The following is a 26,345-nucleotide window of genomic DNA, read 5'->3' as shown; positions in this document are numbered from 1 at the left end:
TGTCTCCTCTTTGAATTCTCTCAATTATAATGGTTTATAAACAGTGGTAAACAGTTTTCTGGCTTTACCTGGTCATTTGTGAGTGTCAAGCAGTGGTGATCACAAAGCTTTCTGAACTGCTCTTTTGAGATTGTAGTGCTGTTGGAGGGGTCCAAATTCATCAGCTCTTTGGTGATTTCGTATGAATGACCTGAGACAACTTCCTGGATCTCCTGCAGATGCTCTGTGATTTCGGAGGTCTTCGTCTGGATAGGGGATCTGGTGTTAGTCCCTTTCTCCCAGGTCACACTCACGGACCTCTCTGCTGATATCTACAGCATTATGAACAGAAGAAAGACACAAACATGCTCTATGTGAGGCATCTACAGTGGATAGAAAAAGTCTACACACCCCTGTTAAAATGCCAGGTTCTTATGATGTAAAATAATGAGACAAAGATAAATCATGTCAGAACTTTTTCCACCTTTAATGTGACCTATAATGTGAACAATTCAATAGAAAAACAATATCTTCGAGGGGGAAAAATAAAAAAAAATATATAAAAACCTTACAATAACCTGGTTGCATAAGTGTGCACACCCTCTTATAACTGGGGATGTTGCTGTGTTCAGAATTAACCAATCACATTCACCTCAAGTTAACTAGAAGTCATTACACACCTGCCATCATTTAAAGTTCAGCTGTTCTAGTAGGATTTTCCTGATATTTTCTTAGTTGCATCTCCGAGCAAAAGCCACGGTCCACAGAGAGCTTTCAAAGCATCAGAGAGATCTCATTGTTGAAAGACATAAGTCAGGAGACGGGTACAAAAGAATTTCTAAAGCATTAGATATACCACGGAACACAGTGAAGACAGTCATCATCAAGTGGAGAAAATATGGCACTTTGCCAAGAACTGGACGTCCCTCCAAAATTGAAAAGATGAAAAGAAAACTGGTCAGGGAGGCTTCCAAGAGGCCTACAGCAACATTAAAGGAACTGCAGGAATTTCTGGCAAGTACTGGCTGTGTGGTACATGTGACAACTATCTCCCGTATTCTTCATATGAATGGGCTATGGGGTAGGGTGGCAAGACGGAAGCCTTTTCTTACAAAGAAAAACATCCAAGCGCGGCTGATGAAACCAAGGTAGAACTTTTTGGCCATAATTCCAAAAGGTATGTTTGGCACAAAAACGACACTGCACATCACACAAGGAACAGCATACCCATAGTGAAGCATGGTGGTGGCAGCATCATGTTTGGGGGCTGTTTTTCTTCAGCTGGAACCGGGGCCTTAGTCAGGGTGGAGGGAATTATGAACAGTTCCAAATACCAAGCAATTTTGGCACAAAACCTTCAACCGTCGGTTAGAAAGATGAAGAGGAAGTTTACCTTTCAGCACGACAATGACCCAAAGCACACATCCAAATCCACTAAAGAATGGCTTCAACAGAAGAAGATTAATGTTTTGGAATGGCCCAGCCAGAGCCCAGACCTGAATCCAATTGAACATCTGTGGGGTGATCTGAAGAGGGCTGTGCACAGGCCATGTCCTCGCAATCTGACAGATTTGGAGCGCTTTTGCAAAGAAGAGTGGGCAAATATTGCCACATCAAGATGTGCCATGCTAATAGACTCCTACCCAAAAAGACTGACTGCTGTAATAAAATCAAAAGGTGCTTCAACAAAGTATTAGTCTAAGGGTGTGCATACTTATGCAACCAGGTTATTTGAGGGTTTTTATTTTTCATTTTTCCCCCTCAAAGATTTCAATTTGTTTTTCTATTGAATTGTTCACATTATAGGTCACATTAAAGGTGGAAAAAGTTCTGACATGATTTATCTTTGTCTCATTATTTTACATCATAACAACCTGCCATTTTAACAGAGGTGTGTAGACTTTTTCTATCCAATGTAGGTAGGGATGACGTGTAACTAAAAGAATGGATCACCATTTCGGGGCAACAGATGGATATCAAACTCAGGTCTGTGTGTACAAAGCTGGATTCTGGATGTGGATAGCCCAGCTAAGAGTCTACGCTTTGTGAGACTGTACTTACACATTCACAATGACAATGCTGAAGTGTAGATGCTAAGCAGGTATAATGGTTACCATGTTCACCATCTTAACGTGCTAACATTTGCTAATTAGTGCTAAACACACAGAGTACAGCTGAGGCTGATGTATTTGTCACTTCAAAGTTGTTTTTAGGCTTATTTTTCACAGAGCCAGTATAGCCGTTTCCAGTCTTCATGCTAAGCTAGGCAAACTCCATGCTGCCCTCTGCTTTGTACTTAACTCACAGACATCAGATTATAATCAATCTTCTTATTGGAAAGAAAGCAAAGAAGCATATTTCCCAAAATGTTGGGAAAAATGTTAAGTATCTTTGGAAACTTCATCTCTTACCACCGGGCTCTGTGACTGAAACTTGCGGAGGAAATCCTTCCAGTTAACAGTGCAGTTCTCACAGTCCAGCTCAAGTTTGGTCAGCATGTATTTGTATTGTTTGTCTGATAGGTGGGCACAAAAGTTCTCCAGCACCTGACGAAATTCCAGAGCTTTGACCATCCCTTTGCCGCTCAGGTCAAAGGCCAAGAATGCCTGAAGAACAGAAAGAGCCGCAGAGAGCTGATGAGCTGAAAGGGAAACTCATGACAGAGAAAAACGAAGCATGTGGGTGAAGGCTTCACCTTATACAGATGGGGTGCTGAAACAGTTACTAGTTCTCGCATCCTGGCCACAGCCACGCTTGGACTGAGGCCCGACAAAGACTCTATCTGACACACAGCATCAGGGGAAACAGGAGGAGGCTCACATTTCTCTGCTTTATGGTCAAATGCAGACAGGAAATCCATGTAAGATAGCCTCTTGCCATTATCATCCATGGAAACGTTGAGCCTACAGAAAAATGAGGGAGAAAGTGCCACAGGACATTTAGGGGAATTACGTTTTCTGAAGCTCTTTCAGAGGTGTGTCAAGCAGGCTACAGACTCTTTTTAAATGTCACTCAGAATTTTTCAAAGTAAAAGCTCTCAATTCATCTTGAAACAATGCATTGGTGCAGAAAACTTTCTAGCACTTTTATTTTGCAGGCAAAACCACTAGAGGAAGAGGAAGGGATTATGTGAGTTGCTGTCATGACTGAGATCTATTCAGCACCGCTATCAAAGTATTTATTTTTATGTTTTGCCACTATCAAAGCACCATAATCTGGCCACAACCCAGATATTATTGCTGGCGGGCAGTTTTGACGAGGGTCCATAATCACAGTGAGAATTAATGTGATTCCCATGTTGTAAAATGCCTTTGTATATAAACTTCATCTATCATGTGGTGCAGAAACAGTGACAGTGTTTCACACTCTTGGCTTACATTTTCCATGTTATCTGTCAGTGGCCAAGTCACAATAAGGTGTGACATAGGTTTTACTGAATAATTAAGTAAATATAATTTCTTATTATATCTACCTAAGAAAACGTCATTTCTTGACTGGCTACTGCTGTTTTAGGCGTTGACACCTTTTGTCCTGTGTCAGCCACTGTAGCTGTCCTGAGCTCCTTGAAAGGGGAGGGAGGGGGGAGCGGTAGACTAGACTGTTGGTTGCAATTCGCAACCTCACCGCTGGATGTCACTAAATACACACTGAACCTTTAAGTCACACTACTGGCCAGGCTGTCAAGAAATTTAGTACAGACAAGCAGACTTTGGTGACTCCCTGACCTTTCCTCCAGCGCCACCATGAGGTTGACATGTTTTGGTTTTGAGTGATATCATAGCTCTTAGATGGATTGACATGTAGTTTGATAGAGATATTCAAGGACCCCACAGAATATACTTTAATAACTCGAGATCCCCTCAATTTTTGAGTCAAATTATGTCCAAATGCACTGGTGATGCATTAAGCAACGTTTTATTAATGTTCGTTTTGAATAAATACTGAATACTTCTTTTATAAATGTGCAGAAAAACATTAGTCAGAAGACGGGATTTTCTTACAATAAAAACATACTCCTTGCTGCTGTAATGAATAAACTATTGTAAATATTAATTATTGTTCCAGTAAAGTGGATTTTGGGGGAAGGGTTAATGAAATTAATATAGTAATGTAAGGAGTAACGTAACTAGTTACTTTTAATACCCAGTAATACGTAAAGTAATATTATTACTTTTTTTAAGGAGTAATAAGTACAAAGTAAATTATTGTAATTTCTAAGTAACTTGCCCAACACTGTCTGTCAGTATCGTTAAATCAAGGATCAGTTGTTTGCATGCTTACTTAAAACTGCACAAGCTGTCACATGTTACTGACGGACAGCTGAAGAAAAAACATTAAAGAATGTTAAAAAGTCTGAAGCACCTCATACTCATAAACTATGTTCTTCATTTAAATAGCCATGTTTCAAATAATTAAAAAATACACAAGCCCCGATGTATTTCATTCATTGTGGTCTTTAGTAAGATTGTCTTTAATATCAGTGCTGATGTATGTCTCTACAGAGAATTTAAAAGATGGAGCTGACCTGCGCAAGTGATTTACAAGCTGCTCTCTCTGGACGGAGCAGCTGTAGGTCTGTAACAGGCCCAGCAGCTCCTCCACTGTCACTGTACCATCGCTCCTCGTCTCCAGGTGAGCCAGGCAGTCGCTCAACCCTTCATAGTTCTCCTGCAGAGTCTGTCTGTGGACAAGAGCTCATGATATGAACATGATACATGTGCTGGTTTGCTGTAATACTCATTATCAGTGAAGTATTTCTGTTTAGAGGGACATATATTGTTGGCATAAACTTTTATTCACATCATCAGAAAACAAAAAGATGCATTCAGAAAAGTCCTCTCCTGAAGCACGCATTAACCAGCTGAACAAAAAGAAATCAACTGAACAAAATTAAAAACGCAACACTTTTGGCCTTTTATTGTGGCCAGCCTGACACACCTGTACCCATGCTGTCTGTCAGCATCTTGATATGCCACACCTCTGAGGTGGATGGATTCTCTCGGCAAAGGAGAAGTGCTCACTAACACAGATTTTGACAGATTTGTGAACAATATTTGCGAGAAATAGGTCTTTTGTGTACACAGAGAAAGTCTAAGATCTTTGAGTTCAGCTCATGATGAATGGTAGCAAAAACAAAAGTGCTGTATTTATAATTTTGTTCAGTATAAAACATTAAATTTTGATCAGGGGAAACGAGCGGCCCCTCCCAACAACTGCCATATTGTACAGCTTCCACAGATCTGTGGAAATTACTAAGCCCTGTTGCATGGCACATTTTAATAATGGCTCAATAATAATCACAGCATGTGCAAAATGTTTCTACACAGAGCTTAAATGTTTGTTTATCCAAACCCCCTGGGGTATGAAGCTAATTTAGGAGAGTAAAATAACAGCATATGCAGTATTGAAATGTATTGACACTCTGGGATCCAGAGCAAAGCTTGTTCAGAAAACAAACATCTCTAAATATCAATCTATAAATATATTCTTTTACAATTAGGACATATGTCCTGCCTGAGTCATTGAGGAAACCATACAAACTGTGTTATTGTGTATTATGTGTGTATTGTGCCTATTATTGAACCTCATTTAGTTTGAAAGTGTATTAAGGCAATTAAAGTTTAAAAGTTTAAAATCACTGAAATGCTATTTTTGTGTTTATTTGCTTAATGATGGCATGCAATTTATAATATGTGAAAATGTGTGTTTCAAGTCCATTAAATAAATCATAAAAATAATAATACATTTTTTCATATCAAGCTTAATCAAAATGTTTGTTTATATTGTTCACTTTATTCTTTTTGTTGTTAGGCTATTTGTGAAAATCTGCTTCCTAAATGACTATAGCGGGTTCAATAATCTAAAACGAATCAGAGACCTCTAATGTATGGTGCTGGGCAATGTTGCTGTCAGTGGTAATGAGTTGAATGGTAATGACTTACCACCAGCAACATTGCCCAGCAACATTGCTCAAAAAGTTGCCCCATGTATCATCACCTGAAGTGCTCCTGGCTGTTGTAATGTCATTACAGTCGCTAAAATCACCAGAGGACAAGTCTGAATCACCGTTGTTGGCATTGTCACTCCACAGACAACTATGACCTGGATGACAGAGAAGCTATCACACACAGTACCTTTCTTCACTTACTCTATACATTCCAGCGAGGCAGCATCAGAGGAAACATGTCTGTCAGGTTGGGCAACAGTTCGCTTTAGCCTCTGGCTCAGAGACCTGAGTTCCCCTTCATGATAAATCCCCAGTTTTTCTAGGAAGTCACAAACCGCTACACTGCCCCGCTGCTCTGGGTCATACCTGTCAAAATGAAGTTAAAAACTGTGGCTGGCGCAGACAAGAGCACTGCATGATGTGGTGATTGGTATGCCTCAGCTGGGTATCTCTTACCTCAACCAAAGCTGGTCAAACTCGTCAGACCTCATGGGAAGAGCATAGGTGAAGAGAAATTCCCTCAAGCTATTTTTGTGGATCCAACCCTGACTATCAGTGTCAAACTGGCACAGCACCTGACGGGAATGAGGAACAGGTACAGATCTCTGCATCATGCAAAGAATCCTTCTATGTGTGCCTTTGTATGTGTTGCTGACCTTAGACATGTCTGCCCACTTGTAGCGTGCTTCACAGGCCAGGAGTTCATGGAGCTGCTCTTGTCTGTCAGGAGAGACAGAAAACAAACATAGAAGCACACTAAAGAGCCAACTTCCCTCAAAGTTGCCAAACATCAGTAATAACGAACATATCAGACTCACAAACTCGCTCTTTGTGTCCCTTGTTTGCGTTTGCCATGATTTTCAACAACATCAACAAATTCTGCGTAGTTGAGGTTGCCACCGGGATGAAGGCCAATCAGATCCAGCAGCCGCTGGTACTCTCCATCCCTGCAGAAAAATCTCAGGCTGTTGTACAGCCTTTTGAAATCATGGCAGTCGACCACGCCTTTATGTTTCCTGTCCATCAGGCAGAACGCTGTCAGGTTGTCCTAATGGGAAGAGATTGGGTTCTCAGAACAGAGACATTCATTGATGGAATAGATGTGTGTACTGTGTGATGATTGTTTACAAAGCACATGCTAATAGATCCTAAAACATATTTTCTTGCTTAGAGATTTCACATTCCAAGACATTATTATCGCTAAAGGTGCCCTGTGGAGTTTTCCTGTAAATAAACTCAAGTTATGCCAGTGTTTCTAACTTTACCTCTAAAAAATGTAATGAATGCATTTCCTTCCTTATAAAACATTTGCAAAGCCAAGTTTTCAAGTGTTTTAGAATCCAGCATTTTTGACATTTATGTGTACTTGCTTGCAGGATTCTTCTTCTCTGTCTTTGTTGGCACATTGCTGCATATTTCTGTGTGTTACTGCTACCTGTAGTTCAGTGGAACAGTGTGAAACCTTTGGCAGGGCTCTGCATTGCGTCACCCACGTGCACACATGCATGCATGTACAGTATGTCCTCATCCTCATGTGTGTGACTGGGATAAACAAAACGGGGACCTACTGATACAAAAACAGATCCATAGTTCTAGTAGAGGTCAAAAACTCCATAGGAACCTTTAAGAGTTTTAGTCCTGGCTGATTTGATGACACCTATTGTTACTGTTGGTAACAGCCAGTGCTAGACAGGAACAGAGACTCAGACACAGAGTAGTAATAGAGTAACAGTATCTCCAAGTCTGTTCTTGAGTTTCTCATCATTATCAATTCAGTTATTCTGGAACTACTTATTAACAATTCATTAATTGGAAGGTCGTTCCTGATTCATTTCTCACTCTTTCCTTAGTGACTACTCAAACTTTTGTGTAACAAAACTGTTGTCTGACAGAGTAATTCTGTATCGTTTCCTGTAAAGTATGAAGTGGAGACCTTTGCTGTGTGTTGTTCCCCTTCTCTCTCTCCTTATTTGCTTTTGAATCTTGAAAAAGCAGTGAATTCACATCATTCTTTTTAAGACATCCTTATTTTTTTATTAAACAATAAGGATGTTTATTAAGCAGCTGATTTCTGATTTTGTAGCTGGTCTGAAAGATTTCCTGCAAACATTTTCCTTACCCCATGAATGATCTTGATCCTGGTCTTCATAGCAGCCAGGCACTGCTCAGCACAAGATAGCAGGGGATCAACCTCAGCTTTCTCACCATGACCCTCAGAGCCCTGCTCTCTGTCTCTGACTGTGGCCTCTACAGAAACAATGGGGACAGGAGATGTTACATATTCGGCCTTTTAATCAAGGACACAATTAACTGATGTAATTAAATGGATAAAATCATACATTGTTGACAGAAAACGATGTGTTTGAGTAAAACCTCACAAATGGTTGATAATTATGTTGGTGAATACCTTCTCCACATCAGTGGCTTCTGGACAAACAAACATCCTGTCATAATCTGGGTGGCGGTTATGTCACTGTTTTACAGTTTGTCTGTGCTTATTCTATGTTTTCTTTCAATGTCATTTATATGCCATCAACCTGCCAGGGACCGCAGATGATAATTAAGCAAGTGCCCAGGTTAATCAATGCACATTGTTGTCCCTTAATAAACATGAACAGTTTCCCCTAAATTCCCATCTCTTTGTGAGAGAATTATACCCAACAAATTGGAATTTGTGTTCCATTTTGTGATTTATTTGTGTTTTTCCATACTCCGCAGAATGCCCTTCATGTCTGGAAAGCACACTGGCCATTTAACTGCCTGACCTAATTTACATTCAATTAGAAGCACACTTGTATTCTAAATCTAGGAAACTCCTTTTGTATGCCTTGCAAACATGACTAACTTTACGTCCTGGTTTTGTTTAATGATTCTTCTCTATTTTGTTATTCTTTCTACTGTGTTTCTTTTTTTTTAGAGGATACAAATTAGTGCGATGCCCTGCTGCTCTGTTTTCTGCTTCCAAAGCACATAATTAGCCCAAACAAGCAAAAATGAGTGCGATTCGGTGTCTGTGTGCTTTTTCACTCTGCTAATGAGAGACGAAGAGGCTCACTCTTACTCTATTTATAATCCAGGATGATTTCTCCAATGGCTCATGTGCTAAGAAAGACATCATTTTACAGGAAGCGGGGGGCTTATGTTTGATCACCATGGGTGGGGTAGGAGTTTGGATGCAAGGCAAGAAGGAGTGGAGGGGGACGGGAGCCTGGTGGGGAGTAGGAAGGGATTTTTAAAATCTCTCTTTAAACATTGAAAACACTGCCATGCAGAACTGATGGGATTGATGGGACACCTCTGGTCAAGATGTTCTAACTCACCCTCATACTTTGCCAGGAACAGTGAGCACTCAATCCGTCCATCCCTGCAGCCCAGCAGTTTAGTGAACTTGTTGAAATTTGTATCGTCTAAGATGACCCAGCTGTCCTCTAGTATCTGGGAGCAAATGGAGAGAAAGCGCAACTGGTTTGGCATTCTCAGGCCAGGTTGCATTGACTTCTCAGAGTCAGAACCACATTCACAAGCACATTTGACCTGTATCCTTCACTGACCAACTGTGAAAGATTTAAAATGTTAAATAAAAGCAAATTAAAGAAACAAAGTCAAATATATATACATGATATATACTGATTTTATGTATGTATTTACTGTGTGTGACTGACCACCGTCACTACGGTTGAGTATGCGCTGTGACTGTCATACCAACAGGCCTGGCAGTTTGGTGTTGCGGTCAAGTTGCATGTTTGGTACCCTGTAGACCTGAGTTTAAATCCAGGTGGGGTGACTGCTCTAGCCCTTCTGTCACACTGTGTCATTTGTTCAAAACGATAATAAATGATCATGTTTTTTAAATAACTCAAATAATGTTTCGTTTTACTAGGACATGACTTTACCATGCCACAATTCCACTATATTCCTGATGGATTTGTTTCTATTTAGCAATTAAAATCAACATACAGGACCTCAATGTGTACACACAGTAAACCATACTGTGACTTTAGCTCTTAAAGAATAACTCTGGTTTATTATAACCTCTGGGTTCATCTCATAGTTTTGGCCATAGCTCCTATCTACTCAGTATGTTAACTGCTGATAACTGACATTTAAAAAAAAAAATTATGGCAAAGAATTCTTTCAGCCCGTCTGTTTTATTGATAAAAAAAAGCCTCTGAACCAAGCCCAGGAAGCAGCTCTGTGACTGCTCATGTACTTGAGCACTGCATTTTTTTTTGCCACACACCAAATAATGAATATAAAAATATTATTTAGATCCGATATGTACAGCCGAATATGTCTGAGATCAGATATCTTATTGTCTCCATCAAAACAAACACATGGTTGGCGTGGCCAAGCTTGTTTGAGACGTTCCTCCAGACAGTTGTTCTAAAGACTGCAGCTCGGGGCACATTACAAATCTGCAAAGTCCACTCAGCTCCTTTACTTAAATAAAAGTACCAATACAGCAATGTAAATATATTTCTTTACAAGTAATAGTACAGTAGTACAGTACAGTATTTTCAGCAAAATATATTCATACAGAGAAATTAAAAAAATGTTTTTGTCACAATGTTCTCAAATCTTAATTAGTTTGTACATTAGTACAATATTATCATAATCTTGCCATAGCTATAATAATGAAAATAACAACAAAGTGGTAATAAATCGGAATTATCCTCTCAAAAAAGCTAAAAAAAAAAGATCCTGTGTAGCAGCACAGTCAACATCAGTTAGAATCTCGAATGGGTGAAACATAATAGGACCGAAGTGAATATTGTGAGGCTCAGGTAGAGTGATGTGATGATTCATAGAACCAAACTGATGCCCGTTGCTGAACATTTAACAAACAGGAACATTGATTCAGACAGCTTGTATCGAGCACCATGTGTATCTTTTATTTTTAGGATCTAATTGTAGACATTGCAGCCTCTTTTACATTGGGTATTTGTGCTTGTTTTCTACTAAGAGTTCTCACCCTCAGTACGCTGTACTTCTCTTTCTTTACCTATCTGCTTGTGCAAAGATTCACACATCACATATCCCCCTGCCCTTTGGTCAAAAAACAGTAAGATTTTCTGTGTTTGACATATTTATAACAACTCTGAACTCATGACCCATTATCATTCTGACATGAAAGGTAGGTACATTCCTTAATTGAGATAGATTGAAGGAATATTACCAAACAAGAAATTCAAAAATCTGCACTTTGATTCACATTGTGGATGCATTGGTGCATAACAGCTTACCATAAAGCTTGTAATTTCCCACACTGATTTGAGCTGATTTGAATGCCACTATCAGCAGCGCTGTGTGAGATTATTATGTTGAATATGACTGCTGAGAAAGAAAGGCACTTTTATATTTGTTGCGAGATGTTTATTTCTTTCAGTGATCGGTCCTTGTTGAGGTCATGGCCACACAGCATAAACTGCAATTTACTCTAGACAGCTGATTTTAGATTGAAAATACGGTCATCCATATTTTAAGGGGTTGCTCCCTTGTACCATTTTCTCCTACAGATGTGACATACTGTAATAGTATTATCAACGGAAAAACAGAGCCACTTTTATAGATTGTTTTATATTTTTCATTACCTGAAGAATTTATTACACTCTACAACCACAGTATGGATCATTGCTGACTATGTTACGTCTAACAAGGTGCCCAGAGAGCTGCAGAGACCTTGGGAAGCATGCCAGATGTGACAGTGGTGGGGGGACTGATGTGGAAAGGCCTTCTCCCTTCTTTTTCTACTCCATGCGAGGAAGAGGAGCACCAGATGTCTTCATCATCTACTGTGGCAGCAACGACATGGTCAGCAGCGTCAAGCTGGTCAACATGATGAAGGAGGACCTGCACAAGTTTCCTCCTGTACCCTGGTCTGTGACTCAAAGGTGCCAGTGGAAGGATGGTGCCAAGGCCAGAAAACTTGTCAACAGCGTCATGTCTACATTTGTTCATAGAATAAATGGTGCCCTGATTCAGAACACTCACATTAAACATGACAGTCCTGCACTGTTTTTGAAAGATGGAGTTCATTTCACACGTAGGGGAAATTATATGTTTTTAAGTACAGCAGCTAACTAAAGACCACCTCCAAACGCAGTGAACTGCTTAGAGATGGCACTGTCACTGTTTTTGAATTTGCCTAAACATAGCTCTGACATATTTGCCAAAAAATAACATCTGTAGTCATAACACCATTGCCACCTCTGCTCCTCCTCATCCTTACGTTCCCTCCCTTTATCCGCTTTCCCTTTACCACCCCACGGACTCTGCAGCTCAATCGGCCCATGCCAGGCAAAGCTGTTACCACTTGCACAGGCCCAAGAAGATGTACGAGGCTTGCAGTTGCCAAAGACACATTTGAAAGAATTGTGGGGAAGCTACGATAGGGAAATCTGCTGTAGCACCCGGGCACAACGGACCCCCTTATAACCCTGTGGAGAGGAAGAAGATCAGGAGGCAGGACAGAGAAAGGGATGTGGGGGGAGGGATGCAGGATACGAGAGCGAAGGGGAGGAGTTAGGACGTGTGGGTATTTATGGGAATGCTGGCGATGATGTGGTAGCTGGGTGGTCCCGCTCCTGAAACTCTGCTAATTAGCACCACTGCACTAGCAAGGACCACACAATCAACAGGTATGATTAAATGATTTATAGATGATCAAAACAGAAGATGTACAAGGCTTGCGGTTGCCGAAGAGACATTCGAAAGCGTTGTGGGGAAGCTACGGTAGGGAAATCCGCCGTAGCACCCTCGCACCACAGACACCCAAAAGCTCTTAGATCAGCAGCTGATCTAAGATCTTTGGGATCTGAATGATTGTGATCATAGTATGTTTGGGAGGACCAGCGGCACATGATATGTATCAGGTGCTCGGGAATGACGTGGGAGGCTGTAAGGGTAGCTCTGATACTGAAGGAGTGACCGGGGTAATGGATGGGAGAAAAGCATGATGAGAAAGAGTGCTTGGCGGAAATGGCGGTGGCACCAGGAATCGAAAGGCCACTGAAACCGACTCAGAGACGATCTGACGTGTTGTACTCTGGGAGAGTTGCGATTGGTTCACGAGGGTCTTGCGAGTGTTTGGGGTCATGGACTCCGAAGAAAAGAAGGGTGTACGCTGACCCAATTTATATGGTTGCTTGAGTAGAACGCAGTATTTGGGGAATGAGTCTGAATTGCCAGTATGACGCCGAAGGTCAAGGCGAAGGGGAGATAAAGGGAAATGAACCCAAGCGGGTGTGAACGTAGCTTCTTAGGTTCGGGACGACTGAGTGATGCGATTACGTTGTACTAAATGAAATTCTTCCCCTTCCCGTCCCAGACACAGTGGAGCATTGCACAGGATTTTTGGAACTTCCCTATGTGTCTTGGCGCTATCGATGGGAAACATGTCACCATCAAACCCCCCCGAAATGCTTTAATTTTAAAGGGAGTGAAGTGACTACTTTAATTTTAAAGGGAGTAACTCACTCGTTTTGATGGCTGCATGTGATGCACATTACCGGATCACGATGGTGGACGTCTGAGCCTATGGATGTGAAAGCAACGTACGTTACGTATTGTAACCCCAGATTCTATGAGTATAGGCGTACCCCTCTAAGAGCTGTCGCTATTGGGTTCATCCCCGCGCGCATACGCAGTCCTGAAGATTCCTTTCGCGCCCATGTGCCGTGCACGGGCCTCTCTTAGGTCAGCAAATTGGGTATATAATAATAATACCGGCAAGACCAGAGATCTGCACCCAAAAGGTCAGCTTTTTTTTTTTTCTTCAGCCAACGCTGGTGGCACCAGTCGGGCCGCAGCTTAGAGGGCTACGCCTATATTCATAGAATCTGGGGTTACAATACGTAACCAACGTTCTATTTCATATAGGCATTGCCCTCTAAGAGCTGTCGCTATTGGGATAAGGGCAAAGTCAAATGTAGTCAGTGCCCACTGGACCACCAGCATTAACACACCAGCGAACATCACCCTAATCACACAATGCATGATAAGAGACCAAAATACAGGTCATTGTTTTCGTCTGGTCTCAAACCAGGAACCTTGAGCATGGAAGGTGAGCGTCTAATCCATTACACTACAGAAACTGTAATACACCGCAATTGCCATCCGCATTAGACCAGATAACAGGATGGCTGACTACGTCACTCACATGCCTTACACCTTATTAGCAGGCACAGGTGCAGCCATTTATTCTAATAGTGTCCGCAGGTCCTTCGTCTTCCTGATCACAGTATCTAGCCAAATCTAGCATTCACTTCATGTTAACATTACATTGTCCATATGGCATTAACATTAATATTGCATGACATCAGCTAACTAACGAGGTGGACCTTTATTTTCCAACCACACACAGACAACTTTGGTGCATACTGTACCTGTTTAATATCTGTGGCTAGCATACACTCTCATTAAGTTAGCATTGTTAGCACAGCTTTACGTTGCTCCAAGCTGGCTAGTTAGCTAGTTAATGAGCTAAGCTTAATAACTATGTATGTAATTATTGCTAACATACAGTACATAAAATAACATTCCATGAATTTCACTCACTGAAAATCCTGGAGCTCAGCCTTCTTGGATGGTCTGTCACTTAACCGCACACCGAGCCATATTATTCGTCTGACATTTGCATGAAAAAATTTCCAAAAGGCAAAAACCAATGTCAACCTTAGTGACTCGAATCAGCTGAGGTGATGGCTAGCAGACAGCAGATAGCAGTGACAGCAGGGCACCCCTCACCTGTCACTCAAAGCAGCCACACCCTTATGCATGCATAACTTTAACAACATAACATTTTAACATATGGTCTATTGGGATTGACTACGGAGAACAAGTAGCCATATAAAAAACTGCTATTTTTAGCACTTCCGGTTTAGCTTTACTTTTCAGCCACTTGGCTTGTACCGGCAGTTCACTTGCTATGAGTCAGACTGCATAGCAGTAGAATGGCATTCAGCTTTTAAAATAAATTTTAGTATGAATTATAATCGCAAACACTAAATATGTATATCTCTGCTGTACAAATGGTCATGTAGCTTTTGTTTGTTTCCCACACACCTTCCATACATCTGTCTCTGACAGTGTCCCATCAGAGCTGTGCGTGACGGCCTGGATGCAGTCAGTCAGGCTGCTGTGGCGTTGCTCTAACCTCGATCTCATCCTCTGGAAAACATTGTCCAGGATGGTGCAGGTCTCTGGAGCAACCTGCAGGCCTGAGGGAGACTGCTGTCCACTGACTGACTGAAGGGTCGTCTGAGGTGATGTGCTTGGCCTGTAGGGCAGATTGTTTAGAGCAGAAGTGCGCTATAAATTAAAGATGTTGTAGTCAGGGCTATAGTCAAGAGACTGCATGCACAAGTCCATGTGACCAATAGAGAGAATAGAGAGCAGAGCAAATCATCCTGTACTTCCACCCTTCAAGAACCAAAAATTCATAGATATAGATAGGATATTGTCACAGTTCAACGTAGTGGGGGAAGCCCCGTAGCGTCAGTTTTTGACAGTAAAGGTAGGTTTATGATATTTAACAGAAAAGACTGAGTAAGGGGGTGGTTGGGGTGGATGGAGGGCCAGAACCCCAACTTTGAACCAGGGTTCTCGTCCTGTGTAAAACATAAAGTCAACATTAAATATATTTATTTGGGTTACATAAATTGACATAAGTGACGTTAGTTAACTTACATGTTAACTGACATACGTAGTTATTTCAACCCAAACCATGATCCTTTCCCAACCATAACCAAGTAGTTTTGTTAAACCCAACCAAATACTTTTTGTGCCTAAACCTAACCAAACTGCAACGTTTCACAACTTTTAGAACATGGTGTTTCAAAATGGCAATGTTTCAAAACACTCCTCTTTTCACCCTGTGTGTTGAAGGCTTCGTTTTAGCTGTGGAGTGATACATCTTGTTTCTAAATGATCTTTGTTGGGAGTTGCACATGTGCAGTTCCTAGTTAAGTACTACAAGCCAATCAGAAGCAGAGAAGGGCGGGTCAGTGAGAAGATGGTAAACATGGCTTCGGTTCAGCTGTATATCTCCTTACCAGCTCAGCAACATGACTGGAGCAAGCGTATGCACACCGTATAAAGTAAATTCAACCCAAGTTGAACAGAAATCTGATATCAGAGAACAAATTAGTGCACTGCACTGCACATGTATGCATGGACATGACGTGCCAATAACAGTAATATACTTGACTTCAGTTTTTATATCCTAAGTTATACTACACATAATGAGACATATACGTCAGACACAGTGTCGTCATGGACACTGTCGGCATGCACATTATATGATATGCAACAAAGCATCTAAATGTCTGTCTGAACCCCCTCCAGACAGAAGTGGTCGTTTGCAGAGAACGCAGAGAGGCTAAAGAACCAATTCTCTGCAAACGACGCCACTTCTGTCTGGAGGGGGACAGACAGACAGACAGATCACTAACTACAAACCCAAAGCCCCCCACTAGATCAACGACTCTCGCCCGGCAAATGAGCTGAACCAGTTCTACTGCCGCTTTGAGAGTCAATTGGACACCATCCCCCGTGACTCTTCCGCTCATTTTCAACCCCAGTCCACCATCTCCTCCCCCCACTCTTCAGAGTTTGCCAGCTCCACCCCCTCCCTTCCTCTCTCCGTCTCAGAGGGGGAAGTCAACAGACTGTTCAGGAGGCAGAAACCCAGCAAAGCAGCTGGGCCGGACTCTGTCTCCCCATCCACCCTGAAGCACTGTGCTGATCAGCTGTCTCCGGTGTTCACAGACATTTTTAACACCTCACTGGAGACATGGCATGTGCCAGTCTGCTTCAAAGTCTCCACCATCATCCCTGTCCCCAAGAAACCAAGTACCACTGGACTAAACGACTAAAGACACGTCGCCCTGACCTCTGTAAAATCCATTACAGACCCACTCCTGGACCCCCTGCAGTTCGCCTACAGAGCCAACAGGTCTATAGATGATGCAGTAAACATGGCCCTTCACTACATCCTCCAGCACCTGGACTCCCCAGGAACCTATGCCAGGATCCTGTTTTTAGATTTCAGCTCTGCTTTCAACACTACCATCCCGGCCCTGCTGCAGGACAAGCTCTCTCAGCTGAACGTGCCTGACTCTACCTGCAGGTAGATCACTGACTTCCTGACGGACAGGAAGCAGCATGAAAACATCTCTCTGATTCCAGGACCATCAGCACCGGTTCCCCTCAAGGCTGCATTCTTCCCCCCTTCTCTCAAGCTCCTGAAGTTTGCGGATGACACCACCCTCATTGGGCTCATCTCTGGTGGGGATTCAAAGAGCTGCTAACTCTGGTTATTGTTAACATTACCAAAGACGACCCAAACAAAGATGCGCTGAATGCAAATAGGTTAGTAACCTGTGGTGAGTAAACATGTTTAGCTCAGCATTGGCCATCTAACGTTAGCTTGCTTCGTGCTTCAGCTACGACCTACGAGAGGTCTGCTCCGACTGTCGTTCATTATGAAAAGATGAATGAGCGTTTGTTTACTTGCCAAACTTGTGGTGGTCAATTAACGTAATCATTTACGTCCCGCTGGCTGCCATCAAGTTAATAATTACCGTTGACTAGAAAGAGTTTACAGGTTTATAGTTGATCATGTAACCTTACAGTTTTATTTCGTTATAACGTTACACTGGTTTGAGATTTGGGGATGTGTTGACTTACAGTAGTTTAAGACATCATTGACTGCATTGCACATTACATGGTTGTGCTCTGTAAGTTAAAAACAGGTTACAGCTTTATTGTTGACCATGTAATTTTACAGTTTTATTTAGTTAACGTTACACTGGGTTTAAGAGTCTGGGGTGTGTGTTAACTTGCAGTAATTAATAAGCCAGGGTTACAGTTACAGAATTCCTTATAGGTATGCAGTTTTATAAGCAACCTGGATTGAACGCAGCAGGTGATACAGCATTCGTTATAATCACGAGAGACTTGAGACTTGACTTGGCCTCTTGCTCAGAGACTTGAGACTTGGCTTGGACTCTAGCTCAAAGACTTGTGAGCATCTCTGCTTGTCCCACCAAAATACAATGGTTCCAATGCCCAATTTAGTCACATCTACGCTGCTTGGGGGGAATTCACTTAGGCCAAATTGAGTTGTTCTGTAGGCCTTGGCTTAAATGCTACCCAGCTGCTCATGTAAATGTGATAAAGTAATACCATGTCCAATTCCTCCCTCTCTTAGATAAGTTGCAGGTGGATTGGTTCAACCAGAGTGTGATTTTGCTCTGTAGTTTCGCTTGCATACAAACATCCCCTTTCCTTTAGCTCAAGTAAATGTAGCTTAAGTTCAATACAGTAACAACAACTTATAGTTTCACTCTGTATCATTCACTATGCTGAATCAGTCTTCCTTCACCATGTATGTATGTGTGTGTGTGTGTGTGTAGAAACATTGCTCAGCAGCTCGGCAGAGCAGCAATGAAAGGCAGCCTCCCTCAGGGTCTTAGTGCCTGACCATAACAGGGATTCACATTATGAAGCAGAGGAAACAGCCAGGAGGAGGACCATGTTAGGTAGGCTTCAGCCCCCCTAAAATAGGCCTAACGATGTCCATGGCAGAGAGGATGGAAGAGGCTGTAGAGAGATAACGGAGTACCACAGAGAACTCCTTGCAGCTGTGAACTAACCTCTTGATGAGGATGAAGATTTTTTATGAGCTTGATCCCTGCCATAAAACACTTGCCACCAAGGAAGAGAGCAGACATTAAAGTGAAATTTATGCAATTCCGGTGTAGTTTTAGTTTTTCTCATTCTCTCTCAATCACACACACACACACACATACACAGTTGTCATACACAGGTACTTAAATGATTGTAAACACTAACTCCAAAAGCCTTTAAATTATAAATATTTCTTGAATCTACAAATAAGCCTAGTTTCAGGTTGCTTAATGTTTTATTGAAATATTCTGAATTACTTGTAATTCAGATATTGAAATCACTTTAAATACTAGTTCTGCATTTCACATTATATTGAAATATTAAAGAGAAACAGTTAGTATATCACCTGATGTGTCTTCATCATGTTTTTGTGATATTATAGCTGTCAATATGTAGTTTGCTGTTGACAAAACGATCAAGATTTTATTTTATTTGGCTCAATATGAAATGATAACGACATGACACAGATGTAGTATATTTTACAAACGCTGCTTGGAATTATTGTATTTTACTGATTGTGGCCCTAAAAAGAGTCTTTGATGCTATTGGTAAGTCGAGGAGGTATTGGGTCATCAAAGGGATGGTAGATGATAAATTAGGACACAGCTGCATGTTGACAGGACACAGGAAGTAGGTTGCGCTGCTGGGATCTTCTACTCCACCTGAGTGTCAGCAAGTAATATGAGATGTATGTCGCCTTCACCACAACTTCAGCAACTTCAGGTGACACACCAAGGACTCGCTTGTAGATTTGCCAGTGTGAAGCTAGGATGCTGAAGGAACACTACACGAACAGAGGCAGTAATTGAAGACATGCTATCTGCTCAGGTGATAAGTTGTGCCCAGGTAATGGCCCTATCATGTCTATTGGAACCATACATCTTAAGAACAAAGGCCTGGGAAAAAAAGAAAAAGCAGCAAAATCTTATGTCATCTGCCCAAGTTTAAACCAAAAAAAGGATTTCTATTGGCCGAGCCCTCACGGAAGTGGAGGGAAACCCCAGAGGTGAGGCAATGATGTCACTGCAGACATAAAAAGAGCCACCAGCTGTAGAAGCGCTACAAGGAGTTGTTTCTTTCACCACTAAACTTTGTTCTCCACAGATGATGAACATACTATATATTGGAATTTGTTACCCACAGAAAACAGTCCTCTAAGGTGTACTATGATGCTAAAATTTATCACTATCCCCAAATATGTATATTTACATTTGAGTTGTTTAAAATTATATCCACAGAAATACACAGTGACTTCTACACACAAAACAGTCTGTAAAAAGAGATCTGTATTTTTGAGGGCAGTTTACTAGCTACAACTGCAGGGGGTGGTAGCGACATTTCATCCTATTAGCTGACAGGATATCTACTGCAGTAAGAGAGGGCGTCATATACGATTTGAGAAAGGGTAGCAAAACTTATTTGACGCAAAAGGTCCGCTTCAACGTCTGTATGAGACGCCTCCAGGCGCATCTATATATGACAACCTGGGGTGACTGCAAACGCTAGTAGCGTTCCGGTTGCTAACTAGCTAGCTAGCTAGCAAGCTATCTCAAACGTCGGTGTTTGACACACTGAGATGAGAACGTCATCCTCATCTGTAGGAGACTACAAGGAAAAGGACTGTAGCCTTGTAGCCTTAAGAATCTTCTTTTAACTTAATGCTTGTGATTCAGGATCAGGTTCATCCTTGTCATCTGCAGTTTGCAAAATTTGTGTTATCTGTGGTAAGTTAGCTGTGTAACCTAACGTTAGCCCACATTACATAACAAGCTCACATGAAATCATTCAGTTCAACTCCAGAGATTGTATGTATTTAACAATAATTGATCATTCACAGTACAACTAGAATTAGCATATCATCATCCTAGTGACAGTAAATCATGATGTCACAGCATGTGTTTCTGTTGTATGATTACAGAATTGACATGATGAGGATTTTCTACAAAATATCACTGAGCCATACCCTTTCTGTCGCTTCATTTTCTCAGCAGCACCCTGGCCTCATCCTGTCCGAGCTGCTACTGGTCTCCCAGCCTGTAGCACTGCTTTCTGTGCTACTTCTGCTGGAACACTGGACTCCATCTTCACTTAGTAGTATAGTTCACTTTTGAAAACTTTATCACTGTATTTGTTATACATTTATATTTAAATAAATAGGAAACAAGCCACAGCTTAGCACAACACTCACTGCAACTGATATAAAAAGAATGTGCTTTTACCAGAAATAAAACAATGCAAGCTTGAGTCAAGGCTTGGGAGCTAATGGCCTAAAACACGGGTGGCAAAAATTGTGGCAATCGGCACACACACCTGGCAGCGTTTTAAACCAAACTCCCCAACAGAAGAAACCCAGTCCGTCTCGACTGACAGCCGGTTAGCTGACTACAGGAGGTAATTCGGATAATCACTAAGCTTGAGAACTAAATTCTCAGCTCACTCATCCTTCATGACTGACTGTTCTCTGTTCACTAGTCAGTGAGCTGAACTGAACTGTTTCAGTTCTGTGATGGGGACGGGAACTCCTGTGTTCTGTCGATAATATGCTACCTATCGAGAGACCCTATGCATATACACGGGTTACCTAAACCTTTTTGGCGTACAGTATGCGCCTAGTGATTGGCCAGGTGAGCAATTCTCATTGGACTGAATAGGATCTCTGACCTCCATGATGTAACTCCTGATCCTCTAACGCAGGGTTTCCCAATTTTTTTCAGCTTGAGACCCAAAGAACAATTTGTATTATGAATTGCCATAATATCTACTTTATAAACTACTGCTAGAGAACACAACAAACCATGAATGAAAAATGTATATCTAGATCACAGCAATTATCAAATTAGCTGAGTGTAATGTTAGGTTTCTCACCACCTCATAACGAACTTGCACTATGAACTTGCACTGAAACATGAGGACAAAGAAGCAGTAAGTCAATACACACACTAGGTCAGCAGGAGTGGGGAGTGCGCTAAAGGACATAAAGTTATGGTGGCTGACAATGGCGAACACAGCGCAACTTTAAAAATAAAAAACATAATAGATTAAACACACGCAAATTGACACGTGCAGCATTTACAAAACACACTGTCAAGCTTGTTGTTGCCTCAAGAAGTTATTGAAGTCTGGTCTGTGTATCATCATTTATGTTTATGTTGGTTTCTGACTCCGTTTTCTAAATGCTGCATGTGTTGTTAAATTGACGAAGATGTTTCCTCCATTAAATCCTTTCATGGAGTTTTGTGACCTTAACTTATTACAAATTTGATGAAACACAATGTCATCTCAGTAACGTTCAGTAAATAATGAGCTGGTGAAATCTTGACACTTCTTAAATTAGGTGTCACGTTAATGAACACAATCAAATGATCATTTATTTGAGCAGTGGAGGTAGTATGAGGTGTACTAGTGACAGGCTTTTTATACCCAAACCTACCCACTGTAAATAAGCATGGCAGCATCTTTATCATTATGTTTTTTAAATAAATCCTAGCTTTGCCCTGCGATGGACTGGCGACCTTTCCAGGGTGCCTTTCGGCCGATGCCAGCTGGGATTGGCTCTAGGCCCCCGCGACCCTGTACGCAGGATAAGTGGTTGACGATGGATGGATGGATGGATGGAAATCCTAGCTTTACAAAATATATTAAAAATATAGCACACAAATATAAATGTCTGTTTCAGTGCCCACCGACAGACTCTCTCCAGGGTGTTATCATAGTTCTTGGTGTTGCAACTTTCCTGGTGATTTCTGAAAATTGCAGCTGCCGTCTCTTTTTGTCTTCTTGAGTTTTAGATTTCTGCACTGCGTGTGTCTGAGTATGTTTCTTACTTGTTAAAGTGTGTGTCTGAGACAGACATGCCATTGCAGCTTATGGCCTTCCTCAGATCTTCCTGTGTAATGTGCTGAGGGTCACACAGCTTGCCCAGCGATACATTCTCCACCTTAATATAGAAGTACAGACAATGCACACACAGGCTTACAGCAGACGCACACAAATCAAACAAAACATTAATAATTAAGTCCTCTTTTTTCTTTTGATCTCATCTTCTGGTTTTTTTTCTCTGTTTGATCTCATCGCTATGTGTGATATGTGTGATATTTGATCACAGTATGTTGTGTTGTAACACACTCACTGTTCTCCATGAAGCAGATGTCACATACACTTTATCAGCACACTGCGTGGTCTGCCTCTCATCTGGTGTTTTTTGCTCTTCCTGAGGAAGAAAAAGAATAAAAGTACACATGTATGGCCTTACATGGAAGAGTGCACACACACATGCACCCTAGCAAATGGTTATAGAAGCATACAGCAGTGTCTTCAGTCTCCTCCAGGACTTCCAGGGGCCCGGCTGTGTTAGTAGGGGAGTGTGGTGGTCCTGTGTTGCCGGTGGGAGCAGAGGTGATGCTGGGGTTGAGTCTCTCCAGGCTTGCCAGCTGGATGACCCCAGTGTGTTTTGGGTCCAGGGCATTGAGCAACTCTGGGATCTGTGACCGTTGAAGGCGAGGCTTGGTTTTTCGGGGCCAGGTCCCACCTGGTCTCTCCAGTAAATGCAGCAGGTCTGCTCGAGTGATAAAACCTACTTCCTTCTGGAAAGAAAGGCTATGTCAGCATTCGTTTTCAACCTGTATAGACTGTATTGTTTCACAGTGATATGATATTAGATATCATTGATATGCATGGAAAAGTATCGATATAGACAGTGTAGTCAGGGCAAAGGTGGGACTGAAGTTGGAACTGACAAGAAGTGGTGAGAGATAAATCAGGCAGGGTCAGGGTTTCAGAAGTAAGTCCTAATTTATTTCATACGTGACTGACTGTTTGCAACACTTGAAAGTGTACTGAAGTCATCATTTGTGAAAACAATTAGTAACCGTGTTAAAAAAAATCAAATTATGCTTCAAATGAACACAATCATAGGTGAAAAGCCTGTATAACCTCCTCCTGACTTCATCCCCCAGCGTCCCCAATCTCCCTCCAAGAATTCAGTTTTTGTTGTATTAAACCAGGGGTCAGCAACCTTTTCTGTGATAAGTGTCAAAAATGAAGACATCCAGTGTGCCAGCTGCGTTTGTTATGATTTATTTTTTATTTATGCGCTGAAAGTTAGTTAGACTATTAATTGAAGTTTGACCTTGTCAATAATAATAATAGACATAAAATAAATAGGGCTTTCAAGCAATTAAAAAAATGTATCTAATTAATTACAAGTTTTGTAACTAGTTTCTAGTTTTGTAATTAATGAATCGAATTAATCAAAATGAATCACATATATCAATATTTGCTTTTGATAAGCATTTAAAATATTTTCATTCAAATAGATTTTGGTAGATGAGTGCATCAATGATAATAAACAAACTTATTTAGCTCATCTTTATTTCCCATACATTCATAACCATATGCAATAACAGTGCCACAACATTTTTTATTAAAAATACTAATAGTTTTTTTGTGGTATTGAAGACCTTCAAGAAACTTTAGGATGACACCTGCCTCCTCGGTTTGTATAAGCAATGCACCACTGCACAGGACAAGACCAGGTCAAACCTGAGTGGAAAGCTCAAGTCACAGTATATTGTTAACTATCAACATGTCATGTGTACTGTCAGTTAGAAGGCTAAAATAGCTACTGTACAAATGCCACTTATTCCAACATTTTTTCTTCTAAATTCACATTTTTCGCCATATTTACCTCCTCTGTTGCCCTTGAAACACAAACCGGATGGAAAGTAAACTTCTTTGATCAGCACCGTTGAGCCAATCAGATTACAGCAAAAACGAGGATCAGTCCAAGTTGAGAGGGGTCGCTTGTTTCCCCGCTCAAGATTTTATGTTTTATACTTAACAAAATTATAAACGCAACACTTTTGTTTTTGCCCCCATTCATCATGAGCTGAAAGATCTAAGATTTTCTCTATATACACAAAAGGCCTATTTCTCTCAAATATTATTCACAAATCTGTCAAAATCTGTGTTAGGGAGCACTTCTCCTTTGCTGAGATAATCCATCCACCTCACAGTTGTGTCATATCAAGGTGCTGATCAGACATCATGGGGATTGCACTGGTGTGCCTTAGGCTGGCCACAATAAAAGGCCACTCAAAAATGTGCAGTTCCATCACACAGCACAATGCCACAGATGTCGCAAGTTTTGAGGGAGCGCGCAATTGGCATGCTGACTGCAGAAATATCCACAAGAGCTGTTGACCGTGAATTGAATGTTCATTTCTCTACCATACGCTGTCTCCAAAGGCATTTCAGTTTCACTGCATTGGGGGGGTCCGAAACCAGTCAGTATCTGGTGTGAACACAATTTGCCTCACGCAGTGCAACACATCTTCTTTGCATAGGGATGATCAGGTTGTTGACTATGGCCTGTGGAATGTTGCTCCACTCCTCTTCAATGGCTGTGCAAAGTTGCAGTCAGGTCAAGACCCCGATGAGGATGATGGGCATGCAGATGAGCTTCCCTGAGATGGTTCCCTGAGACGTGCTGACGTACTGCAGTAAGCGTGTTGACTCATTTCCATTTCCGGTCCTTGTGTGTTGGTAGCGTGTTATGCTGCTCTCGCTAAATACTAGTTATTTGTTACATTTGTCATTACAGCAGCCAAATGTCTGCTAAACAATTTTAGTGACTGCTGTTTAATTTCATAGTTGTTTTCAAAAGTATAGGTAGCCAACGCTACAGTACTTTAGCTTAGCCGTTAACGACTTTAGCTTAGCAGCTAGCGATGGCTTCTCCTTCCTCCTCTCGCTCTCTTACTTTCTCCTGCTCGGTGTATCAGTTGACCTATAGAGAAAGCAGTCATCAAACAGCTGTGTGACTTTCTACATAGCAATAGTTTATTTGAGGACTTTCAGTCAGGATTTAGAGTTCATCATAGCACAGAGACAGCACTGGTGAAAATTACTAACGACCTCCTTATTGCATCAGACAAAGGACTTGTCTCTGTACTGGTTTTATTAGATCTTAGTGCTGCTTTTGATACCATTGACCATCAGATCCTATTGCAGAGACTGGAACATTTCATTGGCATTAAAGGAACCGCTCTAAGCTGGTTTAAGTCCTATTTATCAGATCGATTTCAGTTTTTACATGTTAACGGTGAGTCCTCCATGCATTCCAAAGTTAGTCATGGAGTTCCACAAGGATCTGTGCTCAGACCAATCCTCTTCACTTTATATATGCTTCCTTTAGGCAATATTATCAGGAAACACTCCATAAACTTTCATTGTTATGCAGATGATACTCAGTTATACCTATTAATCAAGCCTGATGAAATGTGCCTTCAGGATGTTAAAACCTGGATGACCAGTAATTTTCTAATGTTAAACTGAAGTTATTGTTCTGGCGCCCAGGCACCTCATTACGACACTTTTTTTTTTTTATGACGCATTATCTAAAGATATAGTTTCCCTTGATGGCATCGCCCTGGCCTCCAGCACCACTGTGAGGAATCTTGGAGTTATCTTTGATCAGGACATGTCGTTTAAGTCTCACATTAAGCAAATTTCAAGGACCGCCTTTTTTCACCTACGTAATATTGCAAAAATCAAGAACATCCTGTCTAAAAATGATGCAGAAAAACTAGTCCATGCATTTGTTACTTCTAGGCTGGATTACTGCAATTCCTTATTATCAGGCTGCTCGAAAAAATCCATTAAGACTCTTCAGCTGATCCAGAATGCTGCAGCTCGTGTTCTGACAGGAACCAGGAAGAGAGATCATATT

General features: G+C 41.3%; 1 protein-coding gene across 1 annotated transcript in view; it reads right to left on the bottom strand.

Moving 5' to 3' along the window:
• The window catches only part of LOC119918512 (EF-hand calcium-binding domain-containing protein 6-like), a 72,268-nt gene that overhangs the window by 8,773 nt on the left and 37,150 nt on the right, over positions 1 to 26,345 (bottom strand). Inside the window, exons 14-27 of the mRNA XM_038739290.1 lie at positions 22,921 to 23,199; positions 22,746 to 22,826; positions 22,441 to 22,553; positions 14,990 to 15,203; positions 9,247 to 9,361; positions 8,046 to 8,173; positions 6,745 to 6,974; positions 6,583 to 6,646; positions 6,383 to 6,501; positions 6,128 to 6,292; positions 4,505 to 4,660; positions 2,675 to 2,882; positions 2,391 to 2,585; positions 69 to 311 (exon numbers count right to left, since the gene is read on the bottom strand). Coding sequence (XP_038595218.1) covers positions 69 to 311; positions 2,391 to 2,585; positions 2,675 to 2,882; positions 4,505 to 4,660; positions 6,128 to 6,292; positions 6,383 to 6,501; positions 6,583 to 6,646; positions 6,745 to 6,974; positions 8,046 to 8,173; positions 9,247 to 9,361; positions 14,990 to 15,203; positions 22,441 to 22,553; positions 22,746 to 22,826; positions 22,921 to 23,199 — 2,310 coding nt within the window. The remainder of the gene's footprint in view (positions 1 to 68; positions 312 to 2,390; positions 2,586 to 2,674; positions 2,883 to 4,504; positions 4,661 to 6,127; positions 6,293 to 6,382; positions 6,502 to 6,582; positions 6,647 to 6,744; positions 6,975 to 8,045; positions 8,174 to 9,246; positions 9,362 to 14,989; positions 15,204 to 22,440; positions 22,554 to 22,745; positions 22,827 to 22,920; positions 23,200 to 26,345) is intronic.

This window comes from Micropterus salmoides, unplaced genomic scaffold (assembly GCF_014851395.1).
Source record: "Micropterus salmoides isolate LMB-PRFRI ecotype aquatic unplaced genomic scaffold, ASM1485139v1 Ms_hic_scaffold_23, whole genome shotgun sequence".
Lineage (NCBI taxonomy): Eukaryota > Metazoa > Chordata > Actinopteri > Centrarchiformes > Centrarchidae > Micropterus > Micropterus salmoides.
This window is presented reverse-complemented; position numbering and strand designations above follow the sequence as displayed.